This window comes from Mytilus californianus, unplaced genomic scaffold (genome assembly GCF_021869535.1).
Source record: "Mytilus californianus isolate M0D057914Y unplaced genomic scaffold, xbMytCali1.0.p SCAF_9, whole genome shotgun sequence".
Lineage (NCBI taxonomy): Eukaryota > Metazoa > Mollusca > Bivalvia > Mytilida > Mytilidae > Mytilus > Mytilus californianus.
This window is the reverse complement of record NW_026262745.1, coordinates 88,466,420-88,483,372: the sequence shown is the minus strand read 5'-3', so window position 1 is coordinate 88,483,372 and position 16,953 is coordinate 88,466,420. Positions and strand designations below refer to the sequence as shown.

At 31.9% G+C, this 16,953-nt stretch overlaps 1 protein-coding gene across 1 annotated transcript; it reads left to right on the top strand.

The window, feature by feature from the left end:
• The first annotated feature begins 13,602 nt into the window (after window positions 1-13,602).
• LOC127716006 (uncharacterized) lies at window positions 13,603-16,498 on the top strand. Its single transcript, XM_052222111.1, has 4 exons — window positions 13,603-15,073; window positions 15,576-15,703; window positions 16,064-16,202; window positions 16,425-16,498. Exons 1-4 carry the CDS (start codon window positions 14,416-14,418, stop codon window positions 16,433-16,435), a joined length of 936 nt encoding a protein of 311 aa, XP_052078071.1. The 5' UTR covers window positions 13,603-14,415; the 3' UTR covers window positions 16,436-16,498.
• The last annotated feature ends 455 nt before the right edge of the window (window positions 16,499-16,953 follow it).

The following is a 16,953-nucleotide window of genomic DNA, read 5'->3' as shown; positions in this document are numbered from 1 at the left end:
TGTAATGTAATGGGCAATTAAAAAGAAATGTAAAGGATTCAGGGTCTTATTGTTTAAAAACAAACAAAGAATGCTAAAATTTTGTGTAATTCTTATTGAAAAAAATGATTATGATGGCTTATCTTTGCTAAAAATTTATTACAATTTATTCTGTCATCACCTTTTCAAATCTGACTTGACCAAGTTTTTTTTATTTTGACTAATGTTGGAATTTGTGTTTTTATAATTTCACAGCCTCCATATCAGGTACTATTGGACCAAAATACTGAACAACTGGCCTAATTTAATACACACAAATGAATGTTCATGAGTAGCATGTTAAATTTCCAACAACATTACATTTGCACCAATATGCTGATCCGGCACATTTTTGTGCAAAATGTCCTCACATATATTTTGATATAATTATTAAAGTACATATAAAAGCAGGTGCTAGATATACTCAATAAAACAGGTTAAAGACAAAACATGTTATTAGTAGTTTCAAATTGGTGAATTTCGACTTTTGTATCAAACTGTCTGTTTTTTCATTTGTTACATAGAGCTTTCCATGAGTGCTTTTAGTACTTTGATTATCGTTTTCACTATGATTTTGCTTTAAATTAAAAAGAAACAGCAGTTGAAGTATAAAATCACTCATTTTGATAAAAATTGCACCCTAAATTGTGGCTTTGTGTTGAGAAAATGATTTTATTACATGAAAAAAATTATAAAAATACTATAAAAAAATAGCCTTACAGTGATATATACTAAATATATTTTTAAATATTTGCCGTAGGTGGATTTTTTATATTTCGTTAAGCTATCATAGTAGTTCATTTTGATTTATTCATTCATATTTAGGCATTTCTTTTGGTCCTTATTTGGGTAAAATAGCCAATTCCTCAAACACCAGTTTAATAAATAAAGCGATCCTACTAAAAACAATCAAATATATATTTATTACTTATGTATTTCTATTTCCTTAATAATGCGTTATCACCTGAATTGGTCAAAAAAGATACTTATCATGGCTATAACTGATTATTTGTTGGAATACAATGTATAACAAACCTTGAATTTGCAATTTTTCCGTAAAAAAGGGTGAAAATAGATGGCGCTGAAAATTTCGGCTATCCGATAAAATTTAAGCAAAAAATTTTACAAGTGGTATTTGCATGGCCTAATTGTTGTGTGTACCAAATTTCAAGAGATTCTGCGAAATTCACTCCTGGACACTTTTGCATGGTTTTCTGTGAGACAAGCTCTTAATATGACATTGATAACTGCCTCAAAACAAGCGGAAAAAATATATGTATAATGAAAGGAGATGTCGGTATACATGTCAAAAAGAAAGCAACAAATCTATACATACTATACAAAAAGCAACTCTATTTAATATACGGAGTAGTCAACATAATTAAGGACTTCAGCAATTACAAAAGGCAAATGTCTGCACAATTTAGTTTTTCTCGTTCTTAGAAATTTGTACATTTATGATACATTATTCAGAATGATTGTTACCACATTTCATACGTAAAGTTCACAACGTCCATGTTGCATTCATTTTTTGATTTGCACCATCTTAATATTTCTTATTTCTCCTCATGTCCATGTCATGTCACCAAAGTCAAGAAATAATTGTGCACGTTCAGAAGTTATGAAAAACGCAGGAAAAAGTTCTCATAATTGCAGATTCTGCAATAAGGTTAAACGGAAAGTCAGTCACTGCTATACCTATGAAACATATTTCTATCACAACAATGATTAATTATGTAAAACAGGCAGACTGTACACAGGTCACACAATTCAAAATTCCGAGAATCATTTGAATCTAATAAAATAACTTATGAAAGGCTTTAATCTGTATATAAATCACAGTTTACTACTGACCTACATATACCTTGTGTGTATATCCTACTGGACACAAACAAAAACACATTATTGTTTTTGTAGTCTTTAAACCTTTAGTTGTGTTTACAGAACAATAACGATTTCAAAATGTGATTTATGATCATAGTTGTGTAATTGTTGGCAGTTTTTATGTTAGGTGATAATATTTTAAATATGTTAATTAATTTATAAATATGAAGCTAAGAAATAAAAAAAAAAATATCATACAGATTAAAAACCGTTACTTTTGTTAGAAAAAATAAAGATTTAACAATTTGACTATTCATCAATAATCTGCTCAATGTAAAGGATGCATTTAAAAGTTCTGAATATTCAGGAAAGTCAATGTATAAAAATCATTCATTTAGAATATGTATTGTCATGACAAATGTAAACAAATAGATACACAAGCCGCTACACAGAAGTATTGACATACACATATGTACCGTAAGATATACTTTCTAGTACGTTTAAAGATATACTAGCATGTATAGCATATTCTAGTTTGAATTGTTGTACATTTTGTTATGTTGTGATTTGTATAGCTTGCTATGTAATCTATATTTTGCTCGTCATTGAAGGTCGTTCATTGATTTATAGTTGCTAACATATATGTCAGTTGGTCTCTGGTGGATAATGAATGGTCAAATTGCCATTCACGCCATATCTCCTTATTTCATATACACTAGAACACACCCGCGAAATCGCGGTCATTTAGAACGTGGTTGAAAGTATGTAAACTGTTGTAGGATGAAATTTTGTAAAACATTTTACGACTGGAGAATTTCAGGAAACGTATAAAAAGTCATAGGTACTTGGGAACAGGACAATTTTTTTTGGCCCTCCCTCTTTTTTTTCAAAAGCCGTTATTTTTTGTTTATTATTAATTTCAATTATTATCGCGTTTTTCTGTATACTATAAACATACATATACTATAAATAAGGTGTATTTGCTATTTAATATCAATTCCAAGTTTACAATCCACGGCGGTCACTGATATATTTTATAACATGTCCCTATTATATGTATGTTCATAGTATACAGAAAAACGCGAAAATAATTGTCCTGTCCCCAAGTACCTATAAAAATTGTGTGTAATTTTAAACAGTCCTAAACGGAAGTCTTGTCTATGACTTGAAAGTCCGTCCAATGACGGAAACAATATCCGGACGCCTTTATTTTCGTTTTCCTCCCCAAATAACCCAAACGGAATAATCATAAGCGAGGATGACAAATGCGACTATGCATGGTACCTCTAGGACACAGAGGCATGCTGATTAATTTATTGTGGAAGGAAGAGAAGCGACACACAAAATGAGGTCTTCTCATTTAATAGTATTGATGTACATATATAAAGTCATACACTTACATGTGTTGAGTGGTTAAAATGTCCTGTACATTTATACATCAAAAAGAAAATGATTCAGTTATAAACGACTAATTGATGAGTGAAACACTGTTTAAAAAGAGGGGCGAAAGACACCAGAGGGACATTCAATCTCAAAGATCGAAAATAAACTGACAACGCCATGGCTAAAAAAGAAAAAGACAAACAGGCAAACCACAGTACACATGACACAACATAAAAAACTAAAGATTAAGCAACACGAACCCCTCTAAAAACTTGGGGTGATAAATTAGTTATTTACACCAATACACCTGTTAATAGTACCCTTTGTTTATTTATTTCTCACAAAATTGTATTAAACTTTCGTGTGTTAACGTGCATCATGTACCTCTGTCTGCGGCAATGTTTTTTGACAAGTTATTAGCAGGCCGCAATACTCATTTTCATCCTGCTAGGACATAAGCATGAATGTGATAATCCTGCACTGCTGAAATTACCTTTACTTTTCAATCTTTTTTTTTATTGTTACACTGCTAATTTGCGGTAAATCAACCCCTTTTAAGTTCAAGCAATACATTTAAATGGATTTCATGTTAGGAATTATTCAAGAAAAAGGAGACTCGCCATTCTGGAAATCGGTCAATTATTGCATGGTTATATGTATTAAAACACATTTTTCTGTTATAAGTTTACTTTTTTATTATTTATTTTTTTCAGCGATCTATCAATATATTGAAGTTTTCCCATGCATTATTATCTTCAGTGTAATCCGAACAAGACATTCGTTTGTGCACGAACCTCTACTTGGAAGCTCAATGGAATAACAAGGAATAACATGGAATGATTTATGGTAACAATAAATACTTTTAAATTCAAATCACTTAAAAAATAAAGAACAACTTATTCGGACATATGTAATACGAATCAATCAAGAGGACCGCATATGATGATGATTGGAGTTTTAAACGACCGTGACCTGCTATACAGCACTCCGGAGGCAATTGTTGAGCTTTTAAATATTTTCTGTTGCAGTTGGTCAGGAACAGGTGGAAGTCGCCATTTTAGTAGGCGGCTATCTTGGTTGAAGTGAGTTGACTTAGTTTTTTTTTTACTATTTTGAAGTTTCTTTGTAGTACTACTCCACAACGGCTGCTTTCAGGGCCAGGTTGATCAGCTGGGCAGCCTGCTAACCTCGGTGATGTGTTGCTGGTAGATGAATCATTGACTCAGTAGTAGAAGACTAAAAATTGCAATAAAACTACGATACACATAGCCCTCGGACGTCTGAGCAGCATATGACACTCACTCATCCACAATGGGTTTCAGAGTGTTGCTGACGCGGGTTTACTGTACGGGAACCTCATAAACTAATTTGTCGTTGAACCATCTGAACAGTGTAACATGGTGTAGTTAACGGATAATTACGAGCTGATTCAGCACGTCCTTTCAGCTGTAAGGACTGAGACGTGTGGAATGAGAATGTGATGGATGGGTTGACCGTATATGTGCGGGTATCGAGGTAACTAAATCTATTAATTGCAAAAGAAATGCAATGTAGTACAATCTGTTAATAGATCAGATCTATATATTTAGGAATATATCTTCATATATCTATCACATGAACAGACATGACTTTTTTATATTTATACAACGCGGAGTATTGCAACGGGTCTAAGTTGTTGAAGTGAAAGTACAATATATACTTCTGACAATGTACAAATCTTTATGACTTGTATGAAGTCTTGAAAGAATTTTCAATTATATTCTGTATAATATACAAATTAATTTTCCTAAGTATGCAGCAAATATCAAAATCGCTGAAAATATGTGCAATATGATTATAATGTGGTGTGGTAACCGAATTTTAAAAGAGTTTTATGTGGTGTCTTATCTCTAGTCTTATCTCTAGTTTTCTTTGTAGGGTTTTTTTTTTTCTCTCGTTTTTACTATGTAATCACTTTTGTTTCGTATGTAGATCTTTTCATAAGTTTTCTATGTAGTGTTCTGTCTTTAGTTTTTTAAGCTGTGTTTTGCCGTTCGTTTTCTTTGTAGTGTTTTGGTATCAGATTTCTAAGTAGTGTTTTCTGTTTAGTTTTCTTAGCTTTGTTTTGTTTGTTGTTTTGTATGTAGTGTGTTGTCAACTGGTTTGCATATGGTGGTCTCTGTTTTGTTTTCTACCATATTTTTTGTATTAGTTTTCGATTTAGTGTTTTTTCTTTAGTTTTCTATGCAGCGTTTTGTTAATGGTTTTCTAAGTGTTGTGATATCTTCTGTTTTTAACAGTAGTGTTGGGTCGTTAGTTTTGGTATGGTGTCTTATCCTTAGTTTTCTGTGTAGTGTGTTTTCCTTAAATTTCTTTGCAGTTTTTTGTCTTCCTATTTCGAGAATATTTTAGACAAAAATGTATTTGGATGGAGAGTTGTCTCATTAGCACTCATACCACATCTTCTTATATCTATTTATCACAAATGTGTCGCGTCATATTCAGAAAATTCAAGAATATAAAGAATATGTTAAGACTGATTACAATCAAATTATTTATGCCAATAAAATGCCGTGAAACTTTCAATCTAATAGAGTAAAATTCAAAATCTCAAGTAATTTATTTGTTCAGACAAAAAATGGTCAGTTCTAACTTTAAGCACTCTGATGCGGAGGTTGCATAGGTGTTGAATACAAAATAACCTATCAAGCAAAAATTGCGTGTTGATTTTATCGATATCATAGTAGATTACTGCATCAAACCACTTTTTATCATATATAAAATATCACATTTATAGCTCGTAAATTGCATCGACTTCCTTGTTTAAAAAAAGAAGAAAATCTATCAATATAATTTTTATTTTTCTAGGAATCAACAAAGCGTGTTTTATTCTTCTGTCAAAATAATAAATATAATGGCATTAACATAAATAAATATTACAATAACAGTCTCCTATAAATAAAATTGAGAATGGAAATGGGGAATGCGTCAAAGAGACAACAACCCGACCAAAGAGCAGAAAACAGCGAAGGCCACCAATGGGTCTTCAACGCAGTGAGAAAATCCCGCACCCGGAGGTGTGCTTCAGCTGGCCCCTAAACAAAAATATGTACTAGTTCAGTGATAATGGACGTCATACTAAACTCCGAAATATATAAAAGAAACTAAAATTAAAAATCATACAAGACTAACAAATGCCAGAGGCTCCTAACTTGGGACAGGCGCAAAAATGCGGCGGGGTTGAACATGTTTTTTGAGATCTCAACCCTCCCCCTATACCTATAGCCAGTGTAGAAAAACATACACACAGCAATACGCACAGTAAAACTCAGTTTAAAAGAAGTCCGAGTCTGATGTCAGAATAGGTAATAAAAGAAACTAAACAAAATGAAAATGATGCATAAATTAACAAAGGACTACCAGCAGTTACTGACATGCCAGCTGCAGACCTCAATTAAACTGATTGAAAGATTATGTCTTCATCATATGAATATCAAGCACAATCCCTCCCGCTAGGGGTTTAGTATCATACCATCATAAAATATATGAGAATAACATAACCCGTATCATGCCAACAACTGGTCTTAGAATAAATGAGTTTATTTCCGATGCAAATACCCTATACGTACATCAATATTAAAGCCGAAATATGCCATCTTTAATGACCTGACAACAGTATCGTAACTATATCCCTTCCTAGTAAGTCTTTTTAAAGGTTTTGTTAGGTTTTGAGGTGAATGCCGACATTTTTGTGCTTTGCAAAGAATGTTACTATAAAAGATTGGATGTGAAATACCTGAACGTATAAGATGTCTGCATGTTGATTTATATTTACGAATGATGTCCTTGTACCGATAATAAAATTAAGTAAATGTTTTCACTAGTTTGTGATATCGAAAACCCTGGTGTAATAATTTTTCAGTAATACATAGATTTCTTTTGCTAAAATCTAATACGTTGTTACATACACGAGCGAATCGTACAAGTTGAGATATATAAACACCATATGAAGATGGTGACAAGGGAACGTCACCATCTAAAAATGAATAATTAACAACAAGAAATGAAAAATCATCTCGTTTATCATAAATTGTGGTATTAAGCTTCCCGTTATTGATATAGATATCAAGATCCAGGAAAGGGCAGTGTTATTTGTTAGTAATAGCTTTTTTAAAGTTAGCTCAACAGGATAAATCTCTTTAGTGTACATTCTGAAGTTGTCATTATTGAGAGCCTATATATTATTCAAATATCTAAAAGTATTATTAAATTGTTGTATCAGATGTTGTTTTGATGGGTCTTTGCTGATTTTAGTCATAAATTGTAAGTCATAACAATACAGAAACAAGTCCACAATAAGTGGTGCACAGTTAATCCCCATTGAAATTCTGATAACCTGACGATATACGGAATCTCCAAAGCGAACAAAAATGTTATCTAGTAAAAATTCAAGGGCACAAGGGCAGTTATAGTATCAAAGCATGTCCAATTGACATAGTTCTTTTGTTTGTTGTTACTAAAAAAAATGACGTAAAAGAGTTTGAACATACATGTATATATTCGATTTCTGACTTTTTAAATGCCAATTTAATTAGGTGTGTGAATTTTTTCTTAATAATAATATGAGGCAAAGTGGTATATAGGGTAGAAAATCAAAACTTGGAACAGATTCAAAATCACCAATATAAGCATGCAATTTATCAAATACTTCCAACGAATTTTTGACACTCCAAAAGTAATTAATATATCTACATATATTTAGATAATAATAATAATTGTAATTGGTAGCACAATTTAACTCAACCGTCAGTACGGTTCGTCTGACAGACAATACACAAAGCACATTATGTAAAGGGAATAGATGCAAGATTGATTTTTTTCAAATTAACATACCAATAACTGAATTATTTTTACATATTAATGTTTATGTTGTTGTTGTCATAATACCTGATCAAAAGATAAACATTGGACTAAAACGTGTAGGAATGTCGTTCAGTAAAGACAACCGCTAAGGTTCCGACATGGTACAGGTACGGGACGGATCAAATTAGTTTGAAATCAGATAGGTTCACTCCTACTTTATTCTTATAATAATTGAAACTATTTATAGTATGCATATCTAGATTTTTTAGTGAGGGATATTCCTGTACATGATGCTTTTTTCTGGGTAACGCTGCATGAGAAGAATCGGTGTTGTGATAAATCTGTTGATCTCTGAAGTAGACAAATTTGATGCAGTCAATCATTTTATTGGCATATATTATATAAATTTCACATATATTTGTACACATTGGAGATAGTTGAAATAATTAATTGCCGGAAAAATACGGAAACAACAGGTCAGTTCGAGCACGGAGGTCAGCATTGTTAATACGACTAAATACGAGCAAGGAACTAGACGATTACAATTGTGAGTGTTAAGAACTATAAAAAACCAGTCTCAACTCAAGTGTCAATTATGGTAAATTGCTATCCGTTATGACAATATCAATATTATCAAGATGATGTCAAACGATAGTGTAATTATCATTACCCAATTATAAGGCGACCATGTACTAAGTAGTTACAGCATAAAAATGTTTCTTCACTACTCCTAGATTATTTGCAGCACGGCGTATCAGGTCTTATAAATATTATATTGTAAGTAGACTGGTGTAGCGTTTATACGACCTAGATGAAGTTGTTGCAGTCGCTGGATGGATGTCACAAGTATTCTCCCTGTGCTAATATGTTTAGGCAAATAACTTTAAAACAACATATTTATACCTGCTGAAACGATTTGGCTTGAAAAAGATAAATGGAAACTAAAAGCCTTAACCTAATTCTCAAATATATTATTTATAAATCGTTTACATTAGAAAGAATCAACAAATACGGAAGAAGTGTATGAATACATGATCAGGAGCGACTACTTCGATAAATGTTTACTTATGAACGAGGTTGTTTCGATCAAAAGTTGTTTAAGGACATGAAGGATGTACACCTCTGAAGAGCTAAAAATTTCTAGAATTAAACTTTTTTTCTCAACCTAATTTTTGGGTTTATATGACTGTAAAAAATATTGGTGAAGAAAAAATCATATGGTGGTACACTTGTTTTTTTGATACGGCCATTTGAAAATACCCAATTCTGATGATTTTCCCATGTTTCATCAATTTTTACCCATTGTTGGGCTATTATCATGAAAAAAAAATCAGTTTCACAATTAAACTTTTTTTCATACTTTCAATAAAGATGAAGTGGACCAATCTGAATAAATTTGACTTAAAAAAAACTATAGGTAGGTGTTAATATAAGAAAGTTTTATAAAAGTTTGTTGCTTTTTCGTGTCAAATTTACCATGCTGTCAATTTTGTAAATTTTTGATTTTTCTCTTTTTTTGGAAAAAAAAAGCATATTATTTCAACTTCTTTGTTATAAATGATTGAAACAATACATATCTAAGAAATTTGAAAAGAAAAAAAAACTGATATGGGATGTACATGTTTCTGGTAAAATCCTTTCTTGTACCCCATACTCATTTTCTCAACATTTTGGCCCATAATGAGACTGACTTGATTCGTAATAAAAATTGAAAATTTTATTACTCAAAAACTACTTATTGTAAAGACACAATTTTTTAACAGAGTTAAGTTTGATTATAATATTTTTTGAATTCATTGATATTTTCCACTTGTTTCACAAGTTTTGGAAATAATTCAAGAACAAGATTTCAACGAGACTGAAACGTCAGAAGAATACATTGCTAAAGAAAGCTGCATTAATAATTGCGGAAATATTGCAATCTGACACAGCGATAATGAATTTTGACAATGGACGACAAAAGCAGTTTGAATGATTCAGAGAAGTGATATCAAAAGTTGTTCCACAAGAGTCTTATTCTGTTCCCGTAGGATATGAATATGATTGCTGTATATTCCATCGAAAAAAAGGCAGTGATTTGGTTTTTAATATGCTTCTATCCGAATACGAAAGTAAATTTTCAGACGAAGACGAAGCTTGCAATGTTAATTGATGGAAGTATAAGAGATAGGCGAAAGCGGTCAAAACGATAGTCAAACTCATAAGTCGAAAACGAACTGAAAATGCTATGGCAAAAAGCGAAAAGCGATCAGAAGACAAACAATTTGCAAAACGCAGCATAGAAAGCTACAGACTGACCAACATAACACACTAAAAAACCGAAGGTTATCTCATGTGATCCTGAAGGTAAAACATATCGTGTTCGTCAGCTGACTCCCGTCGTGATGATTATGTAAGTACAGACCCGATTATAAGTCTAAATAGGGAAACAACATTCGAGAAGAAGATAACAAGATTGTAGATACGACAATACGACAATACGACAATACGGGGCATGTCTGTTTTCAAATGTGGAACAGATAAATAAATGATACCGAAACAATGAATGAATGATGTAGTTAATTTTTCTTATATAAGCGATGTCTGCGTCGTTTAAATCCTCATTGGCTGCCGCGTAATGAATAAGTTGTGCAATCCACTATGTAGGTACTATATGAAATGTCATAGGATATATCTTCCCCTACTAAAGTGTAGATTTTGCATGAATGTTAATTTACAAATGGATAAACCTAAACATGCTAAAGACACACTTCGAATAATTTCAATTATATCCGTCCTTCTCCTTTCTCTTTAGTAGATAATTTATACTACACTGTACATGTAGAATCCCCCCTTTTTGCCTATGCAAATACAACTGATAGGGGAAAAAGAGTTAAGAAACTAGAATACGAAAGACTGTTATGTTTCAACATGTTCATGTTTCAATACGGTGACGGGTTTCCCGATGATAACAATAGACATGATAGACACACATGTTATCTTTAATTTATTTCTTTTGTATATATTCAGAATATATTGCAGACCGGGATTTCGTTCAGATGAAAACTATATTTAAAAATATAAAAACTAATATTAGAACAAAATACATCAGAATTTTGATACGAGCCCTTGGTGCGAGAATAAAATGGAAAGAGCATTAAAATGTTAAGTCGACATCTGACTGTTCGTTATCTGTTGCATATTTGAATATGACAAATCAAACCACATGAGTTCAAGCATTAAATAGTCTGAGGCGGAGTTTGTTATATATATCTGGTGATGATATTGTTTACGCTAAGGAAGATAATTGAATCTTAAGGCAAAAATTCAAAACATGGCGATAACATTTTTTTTTAAAACATAACTATCATGATTATAATCGGCAAGTTAGTTAGATATGTCAGATATGAGTATATTCCATGTTGGTTTAACTGTAAGGAACATCAGAAAAAGCAGTCATGGTTAAATCCTTTTATAACTTTTATAGGGGCATTAGCTACGAGATATAGAAAAAATCAAATATATAGTTTTTTGTTCAATCATTAATGAAAGTGAAATAGTGATATGATAATTCGCTTTCAGCAGTCAGTTTGGTTCAGTTTTGTCAAAATAAGCAAAGAAACATCGCTAATGTATTATTCACTTGCAAGTGAATAATTTGATCTCATTAAATCCGTATTCATAAGAACTTCAATTGAACCCCTTAGCTAGAGATGGGATATGCATTGACTAGGCGTGTTCAGCTATTAAAAAGAAAAGAATGTCAACATTGGAAGTGAAACAAGGGTAAACCATTTAGTTGACTGATTTGATCTACAAAAATTCATTCCTATACAGGTAAAAACGATTATTAACACGTTTTAAACGTATAATATGAAATCAAACAGACCTAGAAAAATCCATTTCGCTATCTATTTATATCATTCTATGTTTATGTTTATAGCGGGCTATATGACCGTAGGCGGTCTTCGGAGGTCATCTCGACGGTTAATTAGACTAAACTACACACGAAATGCTGATACATATTTTCGAGTCCGTGCAGCGTAAATTGTTAATTTTATACTTTTTATAATTTGGAAATACGTTTTAGTATGCTATAACTCAAGAATAGGTATTTGAGTCAAATGGATGAGGATGAATTTGACAGCTATTGCCCCTTTAAGACGACGCGTGACTATTTGAAATATTAGGTGAAATTCGTTCATTTTATTTTCCCTTATTATTTGTTTGTCTCGTATTGTACTGTCTATTAAGATGCTTTAATTGGGTATGTTGTCATTTTCAATAGAAATTAAATCAAGTCATGATTGATTTTGATATTTCAATAATTTACACAATAATGTTGACGCAACATGCTAGGATTCGCTCCTGTTAATTACTTACTTTCATAAATAAAGAGATATGTGTGGGAACATTATTTCGACAGCAACTCGACAACACTAAATGAGAGGTCTAGATTAACCTTTAAACAAGAGACACGTCTTACTATATAATACCATGCTATTAACCGTAACAAATCTAAAATATAATACAATGTAATACATCGAAAAGAAACTATCAAATACACCTTTGAATCACATGATATCAAACTAAAAAAAACGACGAATGAAAAGCAGGAGCGAAAACTAACTACCCGTGCAGTGCTTATGAGGAAACTTCTGTTTTGTTTTTTTGTTTGTGGTGTAATCTTTTTCAAACTTTAGTATCAGTATTTTTTAAACATTCTGTATGTTTTTATACATGTATAAAGGTGTTGTGTGGTTGTCCTAATCGACTATTGATTGACCCCTTGTTTTCTTATTAACTTCTTCGAGCAATTACTATCAAAAGATTTATATAGTTCGACAACATATAAATTATGAAAAGTACAAATCAATAACTGTATTAATTGACAATGAATACGATAATCAATTTTCAGTTGTAGTTTATGCGCTGTGTAAGTTTTAGCGAAGGGAAAATAACATATCGAAGAGCAACAACGCGACGTGCACGTATACACAACAGACGGTATTTGGCCATACAAAGACCACAAGGCAATTGTAGGTACTCCTGAACATAAAGTAGCAGGATAAATAATGAAGTTTTTAATTGTTTCGATGAAGTCAGAAAAAATTATGCCGGCAATAAAAAAATAGAGTTATTAATGGTTATCTCTTTTTATCTTTAATTGTTTAAAAATTGTGATATACAACAATGTGGTTGCTTGTTTAGCCGAATGTGTATATGAGGGTGCTTACTTATAGATTTGTTCCGTTTAGTATTTGAACATATTTTTGTCTCATGTATTTTCGTAATGAAATGCTGTTGTATATCGTAGAACGTTCAAATATGCGGACAGTTTCTTACATGTATTTTCTGTTCAGTATGATATTTTTCTTTTATTTCATGTAACATTTACTCCCATATGCAAACGACAAACATAGAAATACATGTATCACATATCACGCAACAGCCGCGTTCGTAATTAATACAATTACATGCCATATGCATATTAGTTGTTTTATTATAAAACAGTGATTTCCTGATATTTTAAACATCTATCAACAGAATGAAGAGCTTAGCAATTCTCGTTGTTTTCTTGAAATTTGTAATAGTTACTAGTTTAGATAAACGAAATGGGGTCAGTTTATCCTTGAATGCACCAAATAAGATTCCAATTCGTGGTTTCTTATTAGATAATAACGATGACAAGGTTTTATCTTCGAATTAAAATCGATTGTAAAAATGATGAAATCCCAACAGGACCAATTGAACAGAATAAAAGAAGCTGCGAAGGATAATAGCCACAGCGTTTCTGCAATTAAATCCCAGCTCACCGAGCTTAGTAAAACCGTCAATGGTTCGATTAACAAAGTTATGGATTCCCAACAGGACCAATTGAACAAAATAATAGCAGCTTCGAATGATAATACCCACAGCGTTTCTGCAATTAAATCCAAGCTCACAGATCTAAGTAAAGCCGTCAATGGTTCGATTGAAAAGGTCATGGATTCCCAACAGGACAAAATAAACAAAATAAAAGCAGATCTGAAGGATAATAGCCACATCGTTTCTGTAATTGAATCCAAGCTCACAGATCTTAGTAAAGCCGTTCATGGTTCGAATAAAAAAGTGATGGATGACCAACAGGACCAATTGAATAAAGTAATAGCAGATTCAAAGTATAATAACAACAGCGTTTCTGCAGTTAAATCAAAGCTCACAGATCTTAGTAAAGCGGTCCATGGTTCGATTAAAAAAGTGAAGGATTCCTAACAGGACCAATTGAACAAAATAAAAGCAGCTTCGAAGAAAAATAGCAACGGTGTTTCTGCAGTTAAATCAAAACTCACAGATCTTAGTAAAGCGGTCAATAGTTCGATTAAAAAAATGAAGGATTCTCAACAGGACCAAATTAACAAAATAAAAGCAGCTTCGAAGGAAAATAGTAACGGTGTTTCTGCAGTTAAATCAAAACTCACAGATCTTAGTAAAGCGGTCAATAGTTCAATGAAAAAAGTGAAGGATTCCCAACAGGACCAAATGAACAAAATAATAGCAGCTTCGAAGGAAAATAGCAACGGTGTTTCTGCAGTTAAATCAAAACTCACAGATCTTAGTAAAGCGGTCCATAGTTCGATTAAAAAAGTGAAGGATTCCCAACAGGACCAAATGAACAAAATAATAGCAGCTTCGAAGGAAAATAGCAACGGTGTTTCTGCAGTTAAATCAAAGCTCACAGATCTTAGTAAAGCGGTCCATAGTTCGATTAAAAAAGTGAAGGATTCCCAACAGGACCAAATGAACAAAATAATAGCAGCTTCGAAGGAAAATAGCAACGGTGTTTCTGCAGTTAAATCAAAGCTCACAGATCTTAGAAAAGCGGTCATTAGTTCGATTAAAAAAGTGAAGGATTCCCAACGGGACCAAATGAACAAAATAATAGCAGCTTCGAGGGGTAATAGCAACGGTGTTTCTGCAGTTGAATCAACACTCACAGATCTTAGTAAAGTGGTCAATGGTTTGCAAAAAGCAACTAGAAATCTAGGTTTGTATTCGTTATAGGATAATGTTTATCAACAACATTTTAATCATTGCGTACAAAACTAATTTATATGTATACGATTTTGTATTAATGCTTATTGAATACAATGTGCTCAGGTAGCTTTTTGCAAATTTATTCTGTCTATTTAATCACAATCTAAATACGACAGATTAACTATGACGATACATCTTTATGCATCGTGTTAGAAATAACATTGAAAATTCGCGATCAATTAAAGGATCCGCGTGTAGAAACAGGTTTGGAAAAATTGTGAATAAGAGTGACACATACATATTCAAATGATATTGATTTTAAATATGATTGAACCTGATAATAACTTTGAAAAGTTGTTTTTTTTTAATTCTAAATCGTTGTATAATTATTTAGTAATATTTCCTTAATAAAAAAAACAAAACTGCTTTTAAACGACAGAATGTAATAACACAAGTCTTCTAATATCTTTTGATTGTATTACTATAAATAAATTATATTGTTGATATTTTAGGATATATTGGATGTTACACAGATGACGGTTACAGACATCTGAAAGCTAGATTTTCGAACTTGGGGAAGTCTATAACCTTGGCTAAATGTAGTGAACATTGCAAAAGATATAAATATTTAGGCATGCAGGTGACACTGATTTCAAAATCATTTGTTGAAAGTTAAACATAAAATTACGTTAAATCAAATGTGCCTTGCATTCAGCTTCAAACGAAAAAAAAATATGTAAGATATGTATTTCTAAAACGTCAGGAAAATCAATTTGTTATATTAAAAAAAAACACTAAAGTGATAAAGATTATATATAATTCGCACCACTAGTCCGTTTTTTTTTATTTATGGATAAGTTGTTAACAAAAAAGTGTTCATACATGTACCATGTGTACCATTCCATACTTTTATTCGTTCCAGCATTTTGATACATGTTATTTGTTTATAGCATATTTAAATCATTTTGTTCAGAATTTACTTTTTGTTTTACTTTTTCAGTATAGTACATTCTGTATGTGTGGAAATATACTAAAAAGCAAAAGGTATCAAAAAGTAGCAGACTCAGACTGTAACATGGCTTGTGCTGGAGAATCTCAACGAATGTGCGAAGGTAACACGAGAAACTCGATATATCTAGGTAAATTATCAACATTCTATATATCAGTAAACACATTGCAGCAATCGCTTTCCCCTACATATAAACCAAATATGTTTGTTTAATGTACATTGGTTTATTTAAATTTTTTCATTTCTTAAAAGCTATACAAATGAATCAATTTAGAACAGGAATAGCATTACGTGAAAGTTACTGTTTCATACATTTTGTTTTAAATAATGATGCATTTATTTTTGTTTTCAGTCGTACCATAAGCGATTTGAGAAAAACAGAAAAGAAACAGCGGAAATGTTCAAAATAAAATAATTGCAATTTGATTTGTTTTTTCTTAGTCAAATTATTGTTGATGTTAAAGATGAGCAATGTTTGAAGACGCAATATTTTGCATTCTTGGGTGGCTTGAAATACATGTCTGTATGTGGCACCTTTTTGGCCTATGCCCAAAATCTCTTTCGTTTATAACATAACATCTAATAAGGGAGCAAATTAATCTTTCTGTGTTTACTAAATTAAACAACAATAACATAAAACAACTAAAATCAATTAGAACGCACCTGTAATTGATTCTTGATACTTATAATGTGACCCAGTTTCATATGAATTAAGTAATGTATCGGCTATTTTAGATACCATCGATGTCTGTACTACAAGGTTGTTTCATTAGATACACCTGCTGTACATAAAGCATCACCTACCAAGTGTGGTACTCGTTAGTCGGCAAATCTTTTCTTAAAACTGGAAGGGTAAGATGCTCGAGCCGAACTGTCGTTCT

Bases quoted from the DNA above. Each gene is read 5' to 3' on its own strand.
- LOC127716006 (XM_052222111.1), top strand. From the start codon at position 14,416: ATGAAGGATTCTCAACAGGACCAAATTAACAAAATAAAAGCAGCTTCG. The intron at 15,074-15,575 runs GTTTGTATTCGT...TTGATATTTTAG, and splicing joins AAAAGCAACTAGAAATCTAG to GATATATTGGATGTTACACA. The intron at 15,704-16,063 runs GTGACACTGATT...TTACTTTTTCAG, and splicing joins ATAAATATTTAGGCATGCAG to TATAGTACATTCTGTATGTG.